At 43.6% G+C, this 22,312-nt stretch overlaps 1 protein-coding gene across 2 annotated transcripts in view; it reads right to left on the bottom strand.

Moving 5' to 3' along the window:
- Window positions 1–484: 484 nt before the first annotated feature.
- LOC128759006 (tyrosine-protein kinase CSK) overlaps window positions 485–22,312 on the bottom strand; it is a 31,244-nt gene continuing 9,416 nt past the window's right edge. For both annotated transcript variants that reach the window (XM_053865576.1, XM_053865575.1), the window contains 12 exons: window positions 11,587–11,663; window positions 10,840–10,953; window positions 8,416–8,528; window positions 5,876–6,095; window positions 4,324–4,417; window positions 3,759–3,824; window positions 3,597–3,696; window positions 3,447–3,537; window positions 3,300–3,373; window positions 2,920–3,115; window positions 1,963–2,049; window positions 485–1,718 (listed from right to left, as the gene is read on the bottom strand). In XM_053865576.1, the coding sequence (XP_053721551.1) occupies window positions 1,536–1,718; window positions 1,963–2,049; window positions 2,920–3,115; window positions 3,300–3,373; window positions 3,447–3,537; window positions 3,597–3,696; window positions 3,759–3,824; window positions 4,324–4,417; window positions 5,876–6,095; window positions 8,416–8,528; window positions 10,840–10,953; window positions 11,587–11,601 (1,353 nt within the window). In that variant the 5' untranslated portion in view covers window positions 11,602–11,663 and the 3' untranslated portion in view covers window positions 485–1,535. The remainder of the gene's footprint in view (window positions 1,719–1,962; window positions 2,050–2,919; window positions 3,116–3,299; window positions 3,374–3,446; window positions 3,538–3,596; window positions 3,697–3,758; window positions 3,825–4,323; window positions 4,418–5,875; window positions 6,096–8,415; window positions 8,529–10,839; window positions 10,954–11,586; window positions 11,664–22,312) is intronic.

Below are 22,312 nucleotides of genomic sequence, written 5' to 3'. Positions count from 1 at the left end.
AAGAGGAAAGAGATGAAGACTTGGAGGCAGGAGAGAAGGTGAAATATCAATAAGAAGGGCAAGGAGACAGTGACAATGAAAAAATAAAAGGCGACAGAAGCTAGTAAGGTGAAGGTGAAAAGAGAACGGGAAAGGAAGGAAATGGAGACACGGATGGAAGAGACGAAGCAGAAGTGGGGAGAAGGGGAAAGAATGAAGGTAGAGGAGGAGAATAAGGGGAAGACAGGGAACAGGATGAAAGGTAAGAAGAAAAGGAAGAGAGAAGGGGGAAGAGGTGATGGAAGAACAAATGAGAAAGGGATGAAGAGCAACTGGAAGAGGGAGAAAGGAAGAACAGAAGAGGACAGTGAAGTAAGAGAAGGGGAAGCTGGAAGAAAAAGATGCTTTGGGATTAGGAGAAAGACAGCAACGTATGTCGCCTTAACTTCAATGACGGATGGTTGGCTCGTACAAGCATCGCACACAAACGACACAGCGGCACCTCTTCACTTTTCAGATGGAATGATTTATTCATAATCATGATAGCATAGTAAAACAATGAACATTGAAAGCACTGACAGTTGAACCGAAGGCCTCTCACACACAGCATGCACCACCTGACCGCAGCGGTCACAGAGACACTGAATATTCCTAACGTCAGAGTCTCTTCTCAAAATCTATTTTTTTAAATCTCTGTGCCGTTCAGTTTTGTTTCCTTTGTCTTTTTTTTAATCCTTTAAATATAGTTTGATATAAAAACAAGCCCATGTATTGATGAGTCAACCATGTTTGTGAACTTCCTCTCCCCCTTCTCTTCCTGGTTTTGTTCCTGTGCACCCCCAGATTTCTTCTCCCGTCCTGGTCCAGCTCTTTCGTTGGACAAGTGAGGAGAAGAAAGAAGAATGGAGAAGAGTGGAAATGGGGGGAGAACACTATTACAGTTAGATAATCTCCCTGAAAAACGTGATAAAAAAGATTCCTTAAAAAAAAAAAAAAAACAGAATAAAAAAAGCTAACCACAACAGTCCAATTAAAGAAGTGCTGGAGGGAAGTCTGGAGCTCTGTAGACTGGAGGCACTTTGGCACAGAGCGAAGGCCCCACACCTGACACCACGCTGAGGGGATGGAGGGACGGAAGGTGGAGCAGGAGGAAAGAAGGATGGAATGGAAGAGAGGGATGAACAGAGATCCAGGAATGACGACGGCAGGAGTGGAAGAAAAGAGCCCCCGACGAACATGGAGGAAAAGACCAGCCTCCCCTCTAGGTAATGTCACGTTCAGGAGAGGAGGAGGAGGAGGGAGGGGAGCAAAGAAAAGAGGTGCGACGGTGGAAGGAGGAGAGGAAAGATTCCGGCCAAAGCGTTACAACACAAACAGGAAACAGTCTTGACGGAAGCAGGAGGTGCTCTGAGGTCTGGAGGGGGGGGAGAACGGTACACGGCAGTCCAACAGGTTCACAGGCAGGAGGAAGGTGCTGTGGTCCCTCTGCTCCTCCACCACCCTCTGTGTCTGTGCTGCACCCCTCCTCTCAACATCCCTCCCCCCACTCCTCCTCTTCACAGGTAGAGCTCCTTGGCTCTGATATGCTGCAGCTTCTCCCTCAGCATGCGGAAGGAGGGCCGCACGACCGGGTCCAGGGTCCAGCACTGTTTCATCAGGTCGTACACCACAGGGGGGCAGCCGTCCGGGGCGTCCATCTTGTACCCCTTCTCTACACGGGGCACCACTTCCTTTAACGGCTGCGGAGGGAAGGCACAGAGTCAATCGCTGGATCACGTGACTGGGCTCCACAGCAGGAAAAGGTTACTTCACACGGCTCGCGCTGCTACATGCAGATCAGAGTGTAATGATGCGGAAATAATCAACTTCACACTCCAAATGTCTCGGAACACCCAATCTAATTATTTGAGGGACAGCAGGCAGAGCAGCAACACAGTCTGCCCTCTGCTGGCAGGACCTGCTCACTGCAGCCTCGGTACTCACAATTCTAGGGTAAGGCACGCGCCCGAAGGAGTAGATCTCCCACAGTAGGATTCCATAGCTCCAGACGTCTGACTTGGTGGAGAACCGCTGAGGAACGAGTTCACAAACGTTAGCTGGAAACCCACTCAGAACGTACCTCATATTAAATGTTAACAGATCCTGCTGTGTGACTTTCTAACTGCGTTCTTGGTGATGAATAAATAACATGTATTCAAGTGTTTTAAATTGACAGTCTGAAAAGGAGAGTATTTACGTACACCACAACAGTCATTTGCTGTAGTTACTATTTTAAAACAAGTCAATAGAGACACAAGTGGAAAGAACTGAGGGATTATAAACATCAACAAAAAATTAGGCCATCGATTTGGATTCAAAGGTGAGGGGCCTCCTAGGAATATGCTTTAAAATATCTTTAAAAAAATAAAATACAGAAAAAAATGTGAATTTAGGTGCTAAATAATTTTCATAATGAAGTAACCAAAATTTGAAAATCTTTTTTTTTTTTTTTTTTTAAAGTCACTGCAGCCGCACTCTTGACAAAACCTCCAGCTCAGTTGAGTAGGAATGTAGTCCCAGAGTCTGGAGACCACCAAGTACTACTACACTAATACTGTGGTGACAATATAGGCAACGGAAACTACATCAAGCTCATAAGCAGCTACTAAGAAACGCTGGCGTGTCAGGCACGGCTGCAGACCAACAGAGTCTGGAGGTGATGGAGGAGCGGGTACAGCATCAGGACCAATCCCTTCCACTTTCTCCATAAAGAACGGAGGCCAAGAAACCTCATAGATTCATCACCCTAACCTCTAAATAGATCCCACAACAGCTACTTTCTAATCCACTGCCTAACATGTCTGAGAACACTCAAGTCTGATGCTGAAACCTGGCTGAGGATTCATGATAGCCAACACCTACAGGAGATACCAAGCACATAACACAGTGCAGGCGTCTCACCTTCTCCCTCAGTGCTTCTGGTGAGGTCCACTTGACGGGCAGCTTGGCTGTGTCCTGTATGGAGGACGCCTCCTTAGTGAGGCCGAAGTCGCTGACCTTGGCAATGTTGTCGTCGGACACCAGCACGTTACGAGCTGCCAGGTCTCTGTGGACAAAGTTGTTGGCCTCCAGGTACTCCATCGCCTCACACACGTCACTGCGCGTGGCCACCGGGGAGAGATGGTCAGAGATGAGAAATGAGCTTCACACTGAGAGCCCTCAGCACAGACTCAGAGAACTACAGTTACATGCAGAACCCGGGGAGTTCAGGGGATGAATCCAGATGTCATAAATACTGCATGTCGGCGAGATGAAAGACGGCCAAAGGGAGGTGAACTCACAGTGAGAACTTTAGTAAGCAGTCTCCTCCGAGCACGGTCCTCCCTCGAGAGCGCAGGTAGTCCACCAGGCTGCCCTGTGGCACAGAGGAGCAGGGTGTGATTACCGCCAACGCAGATTAAAAACGTCTGCCTGAAGGCGCCACGGACCTTGGCCATGTACTCGGTGACGATGTAGAGGCTCCCTCGCTCCTCCACGATCACGCCCAGCAGCTGCACCAGGTTGTTGTGCCTCAGTTGCCTGTTGAACCACACCATCCGTCAGCATCACGTCTGCTCGCCCGAGTCACATGATCTTACGTCATCACAGACGCCTCAGCGATGAAAGCCTGAGCCGTGGCGTCGTTCTTGATGCACTTAACCGCCACCTTGGTCCCCCTGTAGTCTCCCACCATGACGTCTGACAAAGAGTCACATCAGGTGGTTAGATCTGCGAGAGCAGAGGAGCTAACACCGTCTCACCTCCAAACTCTCCCTTGCCGATGGTCTGCAGCAGCTTCAGCTCCTTTCTGTTTAAGGCCCAACCGCCTGGAGAAATCAGTCAGAGAGATCAGCACAAAACCTTTTAACTTAAAAAATGTGCACATTAAAAAAGAAAAATATATATTTTGCCATCAAGTTCATGATGATATAGTGATCTGCATGAGTAAGAGTGAGGCGTAACAGCCACATATCAATGGAGGCGAAGAAAAGAGTGCAGTCGAGGAGGACAGTGAGTGAAGGGGGAGCCTCAGGGCAGCAGTGAGAGCTGCACAACTATTTAACTCAGAGTTGGAGAGATTCATCTCTTCTTCTTATTTGAAATGGAGCTGGGTCGGCCCGGTCCACGCACCAGACCGAAAGACCTTGAGAGTCGGTGCTGCCCCCTGACTCAGAGATTAATTACCCTCGGAGTCTTAATGCTATTACTCCGGGGATGAGAGCGCGGCTCCGGAGGAGACGGGAGCTTTGTCTGATGACTCTGCGTGAACTGATGTTCAGTGAATCACTGTGACATGAACGCTGGCGAGCGTCGGCGCCCTCTTACTGCGGGAGAACTCGTCCTGAGCTGCCACCGTTCCCTCCATCAGCTTGGGCTTTATCAGTCTGGTGCAGAGGCCGTCCGCGTCTTTGGTGTAATGCTGCGGGGCGAGAGAAACACACACACACACTGGACTCACTTTGGGTTGACATAGATTTGCATTCAAAAGCTTCAAAACATTATCTCGATGAACCCATTTGAACTTGCACACCCCCTTAGGAAATCAGTTTCACGGTTTCCTGTCGGACGTCATGACCTACAGAGATAAATCCAGTGAGGCAGGTCAATAGTTTCGCCACCAGGGGGCGACACAGTAAAGGAAGAGCACGGTGTACACAAGGAAACAGACCACCACAGAATTTTCTCCATCTACTGTGTTGAGACAAAATATAACGATGACACTTTTAATATTAATTTCGCACATTTATCTTAAAACAGCACAGCTCTAGTGACGTGTTCCCCCTCTATGACTCTCTGCTTGGCCTTCTGGGAACCACACCTAATGACCAGTGCAGACTGGGAACTCCTGCCTGCAATTTACTCAGTAACAAAAGGGGAAAACAATGTGGGTCATAATGTTATGGCTAAATGGTGTGGATGAAGCACAATTAAAGCCAAAGCTGGCCGTAAACACAGCACAGAGATGTGACCAGTCATTACATCTGACAGCAGTGTAAATACACCAAGCCAGCTTGGGTTGAAGGCTCAGGAGCGAGACAGAACATAATCTCTAGAAGAGGAGCCTGTAGTCAGGAGTGGAGGAACATAAGAAGCAGGAGGGCGCAGAGGGAGATGTAGAGATTTAAAAAATAAAGACAGCAATGTATGTTCAGAGCGAAGAGGAGGAGGGGGGGTGTTGCAGCATGGAGGGTGAGAATGAGCTCAGGATGCAGAGAGAAGGATTAAGAGGTTAGAGCGAGGGCTGATATCATAACCACACAGGAAGCCTGATGCTCTCCGTGCCAGCTGGCAGAGTCCGGCGTCCACTTCTGCGGCCCCGCAGGCCAGAGAAGGTCCAATTAGAAGTGCGATAGCTGCCAATCTCTTATCTTGGGAGATTAAAGTAGTTCCCCCACTTTCTTTTCATTTGACTCTCGCTGTGATTCAGCATCCCGATAAAGGACAGAGTGAGACATCTGTCAGAAGGAAGTCAACGACATACCACACTGCATTTTTGGAGTCCAGTGAGACTCAAGGGGAATGTTTGTGAGAGCCTGAGCTGCTAAGCGCTCAAGAGGGAACATTCTTCACAAGTGAATGAAGCTCAGACGCGACAGTGAAATACATCATTTAAGTTCCAACCATTCTTTAATTTTATGGAAATTTATTCTTCATACATTTTAAAGCCAAGTAAAAAACTTCTAAGTATTAAATATGAATAATAAGAATAGCATAGAAAATATAGAATAATAATTTTGTCATTGAAATGAACATTTAAAATAGGTAAAAATATTAATTTTTATAATGTTATTCTGTCAATTTACTTCCAATAATGGGAGAGCAAAAGTGAAGCGATTATTTCGCGGAGTTGCCCCAAACAGCGTGTGGAGCTGCTCACCTCCACTAACTGCATGAGGTTCTCAAAATACTCCTCCTCGTCGATGGTCAGCTTGCCGTTGTGGTAGATGATGCGGTAATGCTCCACCTTCCCATCGCAGCTGACGCACAGCGTGTAGTCGCCGGGGTAGTTGGTGCTCTCCCTCACCAGGAACAGCCCCGTCTCCGGCGGGTAGAGGAGCCGCTCGGCCTGCTCCCGGGTGATTTTGCCATGAAACCAGCTGAGAGGAGAAGAAGATGAAGTCATTGAAGCAATGATAACTTATTCTGGCAGATCTTAATATATTTGATAATCACATAAATGTCCTATCTAAACCACCACAATGTAACTTTTGCACATAAAACCGAGGAGGGAGTGGGAATGTTGGGTGACATTACACTGGCATCCACAGAAGGAGGGGGTGGGGTCAGTCTGGGCCCAGTCAGAAAGTACCTGACCCCAAATAACAGGAAACTAGGCTGCACACACACATACACACACACACACTATCAGACGGTCGGAAGCTGAGCAGTCGGCAATAACAGGAAGATGCAGAAATGCCCATGTTTTAACCGACTTAAGTAGATTTATATTATGGTGTATATATATATAAAAAAACACTTCATGTTTAAATTAGGGGTCGGGGGGAAAATAAATCACATAGTAAAATTAGATTCAGAATTATGAAATTGAAATAGAATCTGCACACATTAGCTTCAATATTAGAGGGTAAGTACTCCAGTGACACTTGAATTAACTTGAATTTTATGTTCATCTGTGAATCTCATTCTGTTTCCTTCATCATGGACATTTGGGTTGTGACAGCACAGAAAAATGATACCTGCACTGCGCTAACACCACATAGCATTTTAGGTGGCAACGACAGAACATTTATGATGCATTTCTAGAAGCAGAGCTTCAACTTTTATCATAATTCACAGCTATAAATGAAGCGGTCCCTTAACAAACATACTGAGGTTGTGTCAGGCCCACGTGTGCTGAAGAGCACCATGTCAGCACAATGAAAACCAACCTAAATCTTAGATATGTTGCGTACTCTTGTTTATTTCCAAGAGGCCCCCTGACTTTATTCCATTTCATACCAGAGCAATTTCTGCAGACATGGTTGTTGAATTGAACTTCAAAAGCAGGTCTGTATCTATAGCTCCAGATAAGCGAGCGGCTCAGTCCATATGGCCCAGTGAAAACATCTATAGGATGCTAATGCGAGGATTAGAGCTCCCCTTCAGAAGCGCTTGCGGGGGAAAATTATTTTTGAAATTCCACATGACTGTGGAAGTTAATAGGCAATTACACAGAAAGACAAGGCCCCATATTTTTAGGTGACACAGTTCCATGTCTGGAGACATTTTTATGAGTAAACATCTTGACTTAGTTGTCATCCTGCAGCTTCTCCACTCCGGAACAAGGCCTTACAGTAATTGATTCAGCCGGTTCGCTGCCTCTGCTTGTCCTCAGACAGCAGAGACCCTCGTGGCAAAGCAGCTTAATATGGGTCGAGTTGATTAGATCAGTGCCGCGGCTTCTCCGATCGACAGCCGCTCCTTAACTCCCACTAATCCAAGAGCGAAGGCCGAGTCTGGGCAACCCGCAGTAACACAAACTCTGGCGGGTTACTTCCTGACTACTATTAATTACATCACTCTGAATTAACGTCCCTCGCAGGTCCAAACGACAGGAAGTGTGGGAGCAGTGGCAGTGAGAGGCCACAGCGGGGCAGCAGAGAGCGCCAAAAAGGGACCCAGTTGACTCTCCATCAGTCCTCTGGCCTGATTGCTGCTGACCACTTATGTAAGTGGAAGGTGCTGAGGAGGTCAGCAACACATCTGTCAGTCATTCATAACAAAGTCAACATGACCCTTGCCTCGCGCGGCCACACATGGTCCACTAACTTAAAATTTGTAGGCCAAATTGTTGTCACCAAGTGAGCAGGTGCAAGAAACTTTAGGTTGGCAGACAATTGCTGTTCTATTTCCCACACAAGCGCAGTGCTTTCTTAGCTTTAATGAACTCATATTTTAATTCACTGGCGTGAGTGAGAGACTCATAGCTGCTCGCACAATTTCAAATATGCCTCAAGTCACATTTCCCCGGCTACAGGAACAGCAGTTATTCTGACAAGGTCTCTTTCACACTTTCTCAGTGAGAGCAGCTCAGCGTCCACCCGGGGGAGCTGCATGTGTGAACACACGTCTGAATTATTTGTGATTCACGCTGCAGCTCCTTGTTCAAGTCTGTGTGAAGCATGGAGTAGGAGAAGGTGCAGTCTGTGCACAGAGAGAACATGAAATATACCAACCGGAATCTTGTGTTAGGGTGTCAAGTCTAGTAACAAGGATTGATGAAAGGAAGTTACTTTGAAGATGGTGGGTTTAAACAGCTAAAAATACTGCAACTGAGGACACCACTTGAGGACACAACATATATAATGAAACGGCAACAGGGTGGTTTCTCTTGAACATGATTATGAATTGGTGAAATTAATTGCAGATGGTGACTAAATGAATGGCCCACCATGGTCAGTACTTCCTGGGACTTACGGCATCAGACTGAGTTTCCCTCCAGACTTGACTCCTTCTCTTTTCTGGACATAGTTTGCTGGGATGGTTCCTTCTCTGCCCACCGTGTTCCTGGCTTTGTACCAGTTGGGATCCTGAAACAGCAACAGACAAGACAAGGTGAACCAAAGATTGCATCCAATTTTGCATACGGGACACATAACAAATACAGGACGTTGAAAGGTTGTCAAAAATATAGTATCGATACCAAAACACTGCATCCGGATATGATTTAATTCAGGTACCTACAGCACGCACACAGCGGACAGCAGACACCAGCGGTACCATGGTTGTCATGACGACCTCTGACAGGTTACTACTGTCGGTTCATTTCTTACCACTGACTCACACCGAAAGGTTTTGAGCTGCGTGGCTCTGCTTTGAACTAGAATGGATGCAAAATGCGACGCACACGAAATGAGGCGAGCAGCGGGGATGCCAAACCACACCAAGTCGTGCCCCACCCGAGCCACTGTGGCTTTGGTCAAGCCACTCAGGAAATCAGTCAAAAAAGTAAAAATATTTCCAACGAAACTCCAAAATAAAGCATTGTTCGAAGACTGATTCACGCTAAACTGTGAAACATAACATGTCTTGACACATGTACACCAAGCCCTTCCCCCCACATCCAATGCCGACGAGAGTCGCAGTCCTCCGACTTGGATCATCATCTTCATATCCATGATCAACTAGATTTAAAGTTAGCTGAAGCCAGTTCAGTCCAGTGGAGTGGACAGTCAACATGAGATGCTCCAGACTTCAGCATCGCTCACACTCACACAGACCGTTGCCGTACTGATGAATCGGTTGACATCACACACATAACTCAGTGGTCTATAGTTTTTTATAACCAGAACAAAACACCCCTTAATATTGTGTCACTTTAAATGCATCATCAGTATCTCTGCGTAGCAAAACTGATGACACCTGCCGCCTACTGCAAACCACTTCTAGTTTGAGTCACTGTTTGTGGTATGTCACCATGTGCAGTTGCCACAAGCTGCAACCGCTTGTGGTGTGAGTTTGGTGCTACTGCATTAAACTGATAAATGATGCTAGTCTGTCCGGCTTTACGATAAACAGATGGGGCCGAGTTCATCTGTGTGAATCAAGTACCTATCACTGCAATATGGGTTATTCATTTTGCATTGATTTGCACTGAAAACTTGATGGTCTTGTGTTCTTTTTACATTTTCTAATTTAATTCAATGTATTCATTTAATTGAGCTATGGTTCAAACAAAGTGTTTCTATGAATCGAAAATAGTACCAAGGATTGAGTATCAATACAGAGTTTGCAATTTTAGAATGGTGACAACCCTCGTAGCTGGGTTCTTAAAATGTGAAAAAATAATTTTCAAAACTGTCACAAAATTGCTAAAAATGTTTTTACACTTTAATCTGGCAGTTTTCTGATGTTTCAATGATGAAATATCCAGACGCCACAACAGTCCAAGTGAATGCATTTGTCACCATTCTTCATGAAGAGAACTCGGAGTCGATTCAGTGCACGCAGGAAGCTGCCCTCTTGCCAGATAAGAAGGTGCCTGCACAAAGCTCCTCGGGCAATCCATCACAAACACAACTTTCCCCCCAAAATAATGTGGACAGAAATGAACACAAAATCTGTCGCCATGGAAACATGTTCATTCGAATAAATGACATGGAAACCCAGTGAATATGGTGCGATAGTAAAAACACACCTTTCCTTTACTTCAAGTCGAGGGTGGTCAAATAAATCACACTAGTTTTACCGACAGTACAGGTCATAAATTGGGACACACCTCTCATTCAACGTGTTTTCTTAATTTCCACAGCAATTTATGTTGTAGATTCTCACTGAAGGCATCAAAACAATGAATAAGCACGTATGGAAGTATGTCGTAAACAAAGAAGTGTGTAATTACTCAAAACAAGTTTTATATTTTTGTGATTCTTCAAAATAGCCACCCTTTGCTTCGATTACTGCGTTGCTCACTCTTGGTATTCTGGCGACAAGCTCCATGATATAGTCACCTGCTAAGGTTTTCCAACAGGTGACTACATTATGAAGCTCAATAAGAAGGCCAAGGGTTTGCAGCTCTGCCAACAAAGCAAAAGGTGGCTACTAGTCATCTAAAATATGAAACATATTTACAGATATTCAACATATATTTTTTCTTTGCTTCATAATTCCATATATTCGGCCACTGTAGGCTACTGCTTGCATCGTCTGCTGTAGCACTAAAAGAGATACTTTCAATAACACTACAACTGTGATCTTCCCGCTGCCTTCACTACGCGTTGTCACAGATGGCGTGGTGGTTTTACGTTTACTTCCTGGATTCAACCGATAACAACCTACTTGTTGAAGACCTAGCATTCGATACACACGCTCCACGGGTCACATATGAAAAGGTCTCCTTACCCTGGTGACTCCAATGATGGTGAGTACGTCTCCTTTACAGAAGGGCAGGTCTTGCTCATTGGCTGTCTGGAAGTTGTACTTGGCCACACACTCTGTGCCGGTCGACCACGGCACCTAGGGACAGACAGGACTCACTGTCAGTCTGGTCAGTGCTCTGGATCACTGATGGTAAGCCATCATTTAACACATAACCCAGTAAGCCAGGGTCATACCATGCTTAAGCCAACACCCGCTGCCTGGGTTGTAAAAGTGACCTCACTTCTTCAAACACGCTCAAGAGTTAGTTGGCCAACGCCGCACACGTCTCAACCTGCTAGATAATGGGATGGAATGTTTCCCTGCTGTTCACTTTTACTCTTCTGTCCTGGGAGGAGAATGTTACTGTCCCCATGCTCACCTTTGTGTCCTTAAATTTGAGGACCAAGACAACTTTTTCCGGCAGTAAACTGAATTCAAAACAATAGATAACATAGCTGCTCCATGGCTACATACTGAACTACTTCATCACATTCAGGTTTTTAATGAATATATTCAGATTGATTTATTGATTTTATAAACCCAGCCCCAACGAAAATGTTTTTGTCAAAAGACCAAGAAGAGCGTTGTTAAACTCAGAGTTGCTCACTCCAACACAAGTAAAAATATGCCAGGCAGAGAGCATTAGCAACTATCTCGTGTTGTATTGTGGTTATTCTCGTGTGTAAACCACAGAGATTATGGTGGAAAATAAAATCCATGTACACTCACATGTATTCCAGACATGATGAAAGGAATGGGGTGTCCTCAGGCGGGAAGCGGTCAGCGATCAGCTCGTACCATCAGAGCTGCAAAAGAAAAAGAAAAAAAAAGTGACATTAGACAAACAAGCTGTTGATGTGCGAGCCAAACAAAATCAACCTCAGCAACTGAGATCCACAACTTTTTCTTTGCTGGAATGTTGGACAGAAAAACCAGTGGTAAATGTAGAGATCAGAGATGCTTTTGAAAACCATTTCCGTGACAATATTAATGACCACAAGAACCACGAGGAGCTTTCTGGAAAATAAATTGCTTTCCAGTGATCGGAGATCCATGATTAATGGAGACAATTATTTAGGGAATTCCTGTTCGTTTCCTACACAACAGGCCAAGGTAACTTACAAAATAGTAAACATACATATCTGCAGTCACAAAAAAAACAATTAAATAAATAATTTCTGTCATCAAAGCAGTACAATTGTGATGTGTGTTGATATATATTCAACTGATACATTCGACTGTTTGTTGGAGTTTTTGTCAGGACCGTGGAGCATGTTTGTAGTATTTGCTAGCAAGCTAACCCATTCTGACATGGCATGACTTTAGTTCGTGAGACTGATCTGAATGAGCTATTACATTTTTGTTATATTTATTTATCTTTTAAATTGGCTTTGTTTGTTTAATTTGACTGAACTGTTCAAATAACTAGTTTCCATAGTTTTTTTTACAGATGCTTCAAAAACAGGGCTCTCTTCAGGGGAAGAGCTGAGCCACAAGGCAAGAGCCAGAGTTTAGTGAAGGACTGAAAGTCTTAAGGTGAAGCTAAGGTGAAGGTTTTTGATTCCTCCAAACATTTTCATCCAAACAGCAAAGAACAACTAAGGTATTCCCACAGATCTGGGGTTTACAGAAGCTTGGGCCTCTTTGCTTGGGTAGCCGCCGACACACCTGGATCTCGCACAAGCAGAAGACAATGGATTGGATGGCCTGAGTCTAAAATACAAGTATGTCAATATGGATTGGTGCTATAAAGCAGGATGTACTTTGGCCTGAGCTGTATTCAATACAGCGTTTTAGAACAGTCAATAAAGCATCAGAATACAGCAGGAACTAAGTGGCCTTCAGCTGCAGCCACAAACTAAAGCTTCCGATATGTCTGGAGAACAGGAAGTAGAAATTAGGAGGGAGGCGAAAGAGAAGGAGGAAGTAGCTGACACATATTTTCCAGTGCTGGGTACAAAGCAGGGAGGGGTTGTCAGCCAATACGAGCGTGAGGGCTGGCCAATGTCTTACTGCACAGACTCTCATACGGCACAACAGAAGCGATCCATGGGCAGCAATGAACAGGTTTAGGTGCCAGCGGATTGGTCAACTCTTTACTGCAACAAATATTATATCATAAAAGTCTCACTTAAAAGATACAGTTGGCAACTGAGAGGACAGGGCAGCAGGTCAATTGGCTTCAGAGAGAATCCATGGCCACATGCCTCACAGCGCTGCACTAATTGAAGGCCATCGTAGCTCTGCATGCAAAACTGAGTCAAATATATCTGTAGCCACAGTGCTCTGGAGCAAGCTGAGGACACATGCTTTCTTCTGCAGCCATTCTTCACATCCAGCAAACAAACCCGCACAGCCGCAGAGTGGACCGATGGCAGCCAGACAAATGAGCACTATTCTTATCTCTTTGCAGCTCTGAGGAATGAAGGCCTGCCAGCCAAACAAGAGATCCAGCATCAAGCCGCTCGAGTCAGTCAAGTGGTTCTCCATCAGCACAGGCTGTGTCTCCGGAGTTCCGTTTTATTTAGTTCTGGCTGGCAACGATCTTTAAAGCAGTTTGCTTTTAGTACGAACATTAAACTTGCTAGCTACGATGTTGATGGAGATGGACGTTTTGCTTTTAATTCGCAAACATTAACTGTTGATTACTGGCCAATCCTAAGTTAATTTTAAACTCCAGCTCGATAATAATTATGGGCATCCACAGATAGTTTTTATTAAGATGTAGTACCCACTTTAAACGTGTACATACAGTGTCATAATGAAATCGAGCCAGTAAACACAGTAGAAAGAGGATTTGATTTTAATCTGCTTTGTGTTAGTCACTGCTGATCCACTGACCCTCAACATTGGCATCAGTTCAGTGCTGACACTGCCGGCTGGTGAGAAAATGCTTTGGTGCAGACACAATGTAAATTATGACACGGCATAAACAAAGGTTCTAAGAGTGAAAAACCAAGGGACGAATCTGCATTTTAAATATACACCCTGTGGAGCAAACGACGGCATCTATTTGATGGCAGCAAGCAGATCAACACTGATCAATGTTTGGATCTGAACTGTGCACTCCTGAACTACATTATAATGCCCCACTAACTAAGACTTTCAAGCTGCTTTCACTGCCCTCCATTAAAATAAAAGTTTAGCCTCATCATTCCTCTGCATCACTTTACTCCAAGCCATTAATATTTAACCACGGTGAGTTGTCGGCAGTGTCAGAGATCAGCTTTAAAAATGGAAAAATCCATCCACCGGAGAGTGATGGATTTTAAACTCACCATCACAGAGATTTCAGCTGCTAAACTGAAGCAATGAAGACTACAGGCAACAATCGTGGCACGTTAAATAAATGACATCCTGAATCAGAATGCAATGAAGTTCTGTCTCTATTTTTTAACAGTCGTAAAGGAGAGCTTTACAAAGTCCCTGTACTTTAATGACATTTTGCTGTATGGCTATGATAACCAAGATAAGGCGGTGTACAATATAGCTTTACACTAAAAATGACCTGCAATTTAAGATGAAAAAAATGGAAGCTGAAAATGAATAATTAACATTGACAGGTCAGTAAATGTTGTGTTGGTGGGACTCTCACTGACCATGGCAATAAATTCTATTCTGATTCTGATCAGGAGACGACTTTTCACATCATGGATTTTTCTCACTAGAATTTTAACGATTTTTCATTGAACAATGTGCTTTGGAACCATAAAGTCATATTTCATATCATTTTATTCAAGGCCGATCAAAGCACTGCTCTAGTTCCAGAGGAAGACGCTCACATCTGTAGAGGCGGAGACACTGCGCCACATGCTAAAGCACACCTGGGCAAAGTGCATATGCAGCCCTTGGCTGTGTTTTCAAGGTCAGAAGAAGACTATAAAAGGCAAATGTAATCATTTTTATGAATATATATTTTTTGTCATTAATAGTTCAACATATTCTTATCTCCGTCTTTTCATTTGCCATTTTGTGTGTATTTATTGTTAGTCAAACTACATAGATATTGAAAATATATTTAAAAAAAAATCTTTCTTATGTGTGGTCCAGAGTTTCATTTTGATTTAAATTCAAATAAAATGCATTTAAAATTGAGTATTTTTAAAGGGCTTCCAAGGCATATTTACACCACTATCCTTACATTTAATATTTTTAGGTCAATTTTGTATTTGATACTCACATTAACTGTTCATTACAGTTAATGTGTTAATGTGATAAGATGGAAAAAAATATATATATATATATATATTTTTCCATCTTGCGTCGTAGCCATGGGCGTCTTTCTTTTGACATGATGGACCCTTACTACAGTTTAAGTCTATAATAAGTTTAGATAATTTAATTGCCCACCTCTGTACTGAAGGAAGAGAGCGCATTAGAAAGTTTAATAAAAACGTGGGGAGGGCGTTAAAAAGCGTATACATACATATTTTATCAATAAAATTAATTGCAGCCTGAAATACAAGACAAGGCACAAATGTACAGTCAACGTCATCATAAAATATGCACATTAATGTGGGGCTCTAGTAGCACAAACTGACTTGAACCCTACCAAGGTTTCCTCTACATGTAAACTCGAACAGGGGCTCCACCAGAGCCTCGGGGAAAACCTGCCTACCTCAATTATTTGACTGGAATGAACGTAAAAGATATTGATCAATAGTTTTGGAATGTAAATGAAGTAGAAAGACAAATACAGAGAGAAGTGATTCTCCAACACTGAGCAGAGACAGGCACTGAGAAGAGATGATCTTGTATGTGGGAGTCAAACAAAACCGTGCTAGCTCTCATTTAGTTCTTCATATGCTTGATAAAATGGACGCTTAACAGTTGTTCTAGCAACCTTTAACACATCTGAACTCAGAACTCGGGCAGATTGCTAAACTATGGAAGTCATTGTCCAATGTGACAAATACCTCCGTCGTGCAGTCATCAGCAGAAAACCAGCCTACAAACACCACATCTGTGGCTGGTTACAAAAGCTGACTTTTCACTCCACATGAACACTGACAAACATGCTGGCTCCAAACTGAATGTCATAAATTATCGTGAAGGAAATTCAATTTATAGAGTGGCCATCGGACCACAGCTCGGGCAGCACCCCACAAAGAGCATCATTATGCATACTAACTTGTAAACAAAATTCCTGTCAATCACAAGTCTGAACACGAAACACAATGGCGTTTTGCCACATTTCAGAGAGTCAGCAGTGATGGAGACTGTTCCACATCTGCTGTGAACTGACCAAAACTATACTATAAAAGGAAACCAAAAAATCTACATAAAATGGAAGTGATTCATTACCAGAAAGTGACCGACTTCCGCTGCAGTTCACATCACATCAGCATTACGAATGCTCTTAACCAACAGCTCGGACTCCTGCATCTTCATGTAACAGGGCTTCAAGAAACCAGAACGCACATCCACTCTTGATTGATCACTAACTTTGGGTGACCACAGGATGAAAATGATCAAAGTAGGGCTGAGTTTGCTTCATAGGCCAGTGTTTCTCAGGAGAGGCTCAAGTAGAGCCACTTCTCCTCCAGATGGAGAGAAGCCAGTTGGCAGGTGGGCTCCAGACTGGAGGCTGTTTCAGGAGAGATTCAAGTCTATCCGACGTCTGTTTTTCTGCGAGTTGTGTGGGAAAACATCCCTCGTCGATTTCCACATTTTAAATTTTCATTTTGATGCCAACCCACACTACAAATATATGAGACATGATTACAGTACAGAAAAATACTCATAATTCATTCAAGATGATGGGAAAAGCCAAAATAGAGAGTTCAGTAATTGAGTTCAGTAAAACATATTTTAGAAACACAGCATTAAAAATTAAACATGAAACGAAAAATTAGCATTTACAGAGACGCCCAGTGTCACTAAGTACACCAAAGGGTTCAGTCAGGAGATGCATGACGCTCACATGACTATAAAAACATTGCAAGAGGAAACTAAAAGGACACTTCATTTAAGAATCAGATAAATATTTTTTCTTTCTCACATAAAAGAGTTCACAATATAATTTATAAAATTTTTAACACATTAGTCCAAAATCAATGACATTTTGTCTGAATAAAACAAGAACCTAGCGTTTACCTTTAGATCTTCATCACACCAATGAACCGAAATATTGAGCAGCATCCTAAGAACATTAACACAGAGTGTTACCAAAATATACTGTTGGGACTTCCTACCCGCAGCTGTAAAACTGCACAGTCAGCAATCACCCGGATAGTTTGAACGTCAAATGTCCCATTTAGGCATCAAAATTTGACGTGTATTGATCATTACCAACTAAGCATTTTCAAATCATATTTGTGGAAATCCACTTCATGTTGTAGTTGTTTTGCAGTTTCACTGTTGGACATTAATCTTTTTGTGAAGGAACATCTGTCCACTCTCTCACTACATTTTTGACCCAAAGGAAATACATTATCTTCCGCTTTTCTAAAAATACCAAGCCAGCTCATCAGCAGGTCCGATGTAGTAATAAAAATACCACGAGGACATCCGCAATGGAAAAAACTGTTCCTTTAAAGTCAAGTAAACCACTCGTGTGCGTGTCTCACCCAATAAGAGTTGTCCCCTATTTTTATCAACCAGAATGAAAAATAGAGCAGCACGACAGCTCCCCCGCTACAGACCGATAGACAGGACGACGGCATGTATCTCTGACGTAACCGGTGACAACTCGCTGCTGATGACAGATAAGAGAGAGAGAGGCAGGAAGTGGAAGAAAGAAAGGAAGAGGGGAGAAAGAGTACTGAACAGTGGGAGGCTGCTGGACTGGCGAGAGCAGAAAGGCGGAAGGGTAGTGGTTTATTGTTAGAGCTGTGTGCGGCGCTTCTGGTCTCCGCACACACTCATTCAGGCCTCAGCTATTTATATCCTCTCAATATCCACGCAGGCGGAGGCTGCCGCTTTCATCACCGCATACATTATAGAGACGCTGAAATCAGAAGCCCCGTCTGCTGGGATTGTGCCTTTTTTGTAGTGGCAGGAATCCCCATTTATATTTGGACAATGTTGGGAACCATTCGGATATTCTCCATGAAGAATCTCTGTACATTTGAATCAAGATCTACACTGAGTCTAATTGAAACTTGACACAGACCTAGCAGTGAATGAGAGCAACTTCGTACGTGAGCAACACAGTGTTGCAGATTATTGTGGACATTTACTCTATATTTCTTTCTGTTATAGAACCATTTGTTGAAACATAGACAGCGAATTACGTAGTACACAGGCTCTGTCTCCATCTATGAAGTGCCTGAGCCGTCACATGCACTTCATGCTGTTGCCCTCTCATTATGTACATATGAATATTAGAGCGAGTCACACAGATGACTCATGAGCACAAGGTCATGACGAAAGTAAGATGCACGGTGCCCGAGTCATCGTCGTGCATGACAGTTTACCGTTTAGACTAGAGGTCAAACTCATTCAAAGAGGGGATAAAAACCAAAAATACAGCCTATGCTGAAAAGGATAAGCAAGTTCTATTCAATTTTCTGAAACTGACCTTGTTTAATCGGGAGGGAGAAATGATTTCAGTCTTTGTCGTTGATTGTTTAAGCTTCAACTGATGCAGGGCATCTGGATGGAGGGATGCAGGGATGGAACATTTTATAAGGGTGGCTCACGGTATGATAAAATACAAGCAATCTGTATGTCTGTATACAATATATGCAGTAACTGTGAAGGCCCAAAAACTTCCGAACACAAAACACGCTTAATGAAGTGGTGCATGTTGATGCACATGGCAGACCGAATGTGTGCGTTAAAGGATGACTGTTTGGAGATGAAGCGAGTCATGAAGGACTCCGGGGTGATCTTCCTTGACAGAGCCTCCACCTGACAGGTGAATGCAGCATGTGCACACACTGCTGGACTTGTTCAGAATATTACACAGCCATGAAAGCATAGACTCGGCAAAAAAAGCCCCATCCTCAGAGTAATATATGCAGCCATTCAGGAAGATATTCATCCCCATTCTTCCTCCACTGCTTAATGTATGCCATCTTACACGCAGAGATTCACACTGGCGTTGAATACGACAAAGCTTCCCAAGAGGTGACGCAGAATGTGTGAGGAGGGCGAAGGGAAGCTCCCTGCTGCTGCTATTGTTGCCTCCCCTCCTCTTCGAACAGCAGCACATGACAACTTTTCCATTCAGAGCTGAGAAGACGAAGGAGGAGGAGAAGACGGGGTGGCATAGCAAGGGCAAGGAGACACAAAGGATGTCATTAGCAGCAGCCACAGCAGGGTGCGGGCACAATATGGCAGCGGCATTAACGGTGATGGGAGCTCCAAATCTCCTTAATAAAGGAAGCATTGAATGCAGTGGCAATGACACCATGGAGAGGAAGAGGAGATTGAGAGCGGAGGGTGACAGCGAAGGGAGACATGCTTGAAGCAGAGGCAGAGGGAAACGGAAGAGTTGAAGTCGAAGTCCAACAGGAAAACAAAAACACTTGGCAGAAAATATAAATAAAATACGTGACAGAAGACATTTCAATATTGGGCAAGGCTGAGCAGCTGACTGAGGTGAGGCAGCAGCTACACATGAATCACAGCATGTAGCATGTTAGCTTAAAAAAAACCATAATCCTCAGATACCACTGCGAACTCCACGGCCTGGCAATAATGCAGGCTTTAAATCCACTCCAAGAACAATCAGTGTCGTTTCAAAGTCACTTTTCAATGTTGGACATCAATTTTCTGTAGGCAGTAACTGTAATACTGTTCTGTTCAGTTATTGCTCGGCAGTTTTTGAAATGCCCAATCAAAGCAACGTTCTGCAACGACTAGTCGTAGTCAACTGTAAGCGACTTATTAAAGTCGCAGATGGGTTAATTGGTTGACTAGTCGTGATGTCATCACTCTCTACACAGTAAGCTGAGCACACCAGAGGATAGAAAATGTAGATCGATAATTAGCAGGGGCTAGGACACGACTGTTGTCGGCGCTAGTTCTGCTTAGCTTGTTGCTCAATGAACAATTGTGTTGCGATGAGCCACTAGCAGCAGCCAGCAGCCTTTAGCTCGCTAGCGTGGCTCAAACCTGTATGAAGACCGAAGAAGAGAGAAGTCAACCTGCAATTAAATTAACCACCGGTGTTGAAAACAATGAAAATGTGTGGTCTCGAGAAAAATCGCCTTTCTTTGGCTTGGCTTTTTGACTCGACTGTGGCAGCATTCAGGTACTGAATATTCAGTGACAACCCTTATGGCGCACAACATCTTAACAACTTAACCTCATCTTGTACACTTGCACTTGTCGTCTAGCTTCCAGTTCCTCTAGGTTAACCACGGAATTATTGTGCAAAAGATAAGATGTAACAGTGGCAAGTTCTGTGCTATTCTGTAAATCACTTTTTAAGTCACTCTCTTTTGACTGAAGTCGTCAACATTGTGTGGGTGTGTGGCATAGCTATGGAGCTGATGAAAAGGTTGGGGATAGCAGTATGGTCTGGGAGGCAAAGGTGGAGAATGCTTGTACGTGAGTGACCAGAATGGTTCACTGGTTTGTTAACACAATGAACAGAGACTGTAATTGGTTTCATATAATGATAGACGTAGTGCTAAGAAAATTTCACATCACAGTAATTGTGACCAAAATTATCATTATAATCGTGATTCTATTTAATTTGGGTTCTAACTGAATCACAAGACTAAAACATTTCAATATACATTGACAAAATAAACACGGTTTAAAAAGGAAACACTAATAGCAACCGTCATGGATTTCATTGTGGTAAACCTTGTTTACCGGTACCAACCTTACATACACCACATTGATTTGTTAGAAAATATACACGTTTGAACATCCCAGGTAAAGACTTGAATGCGCAACAAAAGAATTAAGTACACACCACTGACCGCTGAAGTTGCTGTATGACGCACGTTTTAAAATAGGAATACTAATAGGAATATTAAAAGCATTTGCGCTTGGCTGGATCATTTCTCCTCAAACCTGCTGTATGAGGGGAAACCCTTTCACTTCATTCAGCAATCTACTTCTGGTTTAGTGTACCCTTTGTACCGCTACAACTTCCTCTCTGTTCAGTTTCATTAACTTCAGTGCTACTGTTTATGTTCAAAACACAAAAAAAATACCAGACTTCATCAAGCAGTCTAAAGCGACAGGACACTGCAAACAGAGGATGCACCTTGTTGATATGGACAATGAGGATGGAGCTGTGTAAGACTTTCTGAATCTCACAATCCTAAATATTAACCAGCAGTCGGTTCCAATGCCAAGCATGAATAATGAACACTCCACCCAGCGATGCCAGCCTTCTGAATTATTAATGCACAACCACAGTCTTGCATTAGCACACAGTGTGCGGCGCTACTCACAGCAGGATCCAGATGCCCGCTTAGGCTGAGTCACATGAATCTGCTCGGATTGTATCCATGCAAGCCCTGGCATCCATATTCATCAACAACGCTGGCTGGAAGCACCCAGCAGGTTTCTCCTTGGAGAACCTCTTTGCGTTGAGTCATTTCTTCACAGCTACATGTTTAGACAGATGCCTCTGGATCAGTGGGAACATCAACTGTGCCAAAAATGTCAAAATAAGCTACAAGTACAATATTTGATGAATAATGTTGGTAATGGTTGCCTTTCAACTACAAAAGCATAAACCCGCGGGACAGCGCTAACTAGGCCACTTTCTTCTCACAGGCTAAGTTAAGAAATGTAGCCTAATTAGCTGAACAGAGAACTGGCTGACAGATGTAACTCAGTGCAGTCGATACAACCTCTATTTGTGCTCCTAGAGGATGTGCAAGTCTGGAGGCTGTGCGTGTCTGAATGTGTGAGACTGAGACACAGAAGCGCGTATTGTCACTTTTGCCCTTTCACAATATGGCCTACTTTAGCGCTCTCTACCACATGTACAATCACGACTGCTCAGCCAGCACAGTCATGTGAACGCAGTTTTTGTGGCTGGCATCTGTAGCACCCATCACTAATAGACTGTCCACTGCACTGGGGCTGATGTGTGGGGTCCACTCAGCTGTTTCTGGCTGCTTTGACCACTTGGACATGACATATTTCCTTGTAATAGGCTTGAGTAATTTATTTTAAATACCAGTTTTGTTATTTAGTTGTGGGGCAAAAAAAAAATTGGTATTGGCCAGTAATAATGTACATCTTAACATTTTAAATAGGTCATCATACAGAAAGCACTTCCTTCGAATTATGACGGAGCTGATACTGAAGATGTTCAATATCAGCACTTCAGAAGTTGTAGACTCTGGACTAACAAATCCCACTGCTGCCGCTAATGTACGTAATGTAATGGCACTAATAATGAACTTAAGCCGGATACCGGTGGGCATATGAAGAGATTGGCCGGGGGGTGGCTATGGATTGGAGAGAGAATTCAAATCTGATTAAACTAGCGCTTTTATTGTCACCAACACATTCAATACTTGGTGAAATGTCT

The sequence above is a fragment of the Synchiropus splendidus genome, chromosome 5 (assembly GCF_027744825.2).
Source record: "Synchiropus splendidus isolate RoL2022-P1 chromosome 5, RoL_Sspl_1.0, whole genome shotgun sequence".
Lineage (NCBI taxonomy): Eukaryota > Metazoa > Chordata > Actinopteri > Syngnathiformes > Callionymidae > Synchiropus > Synchiropus splendidus.
This window is presented reverse-complemented; position numbering and strand designations above follow the sequence as displayed.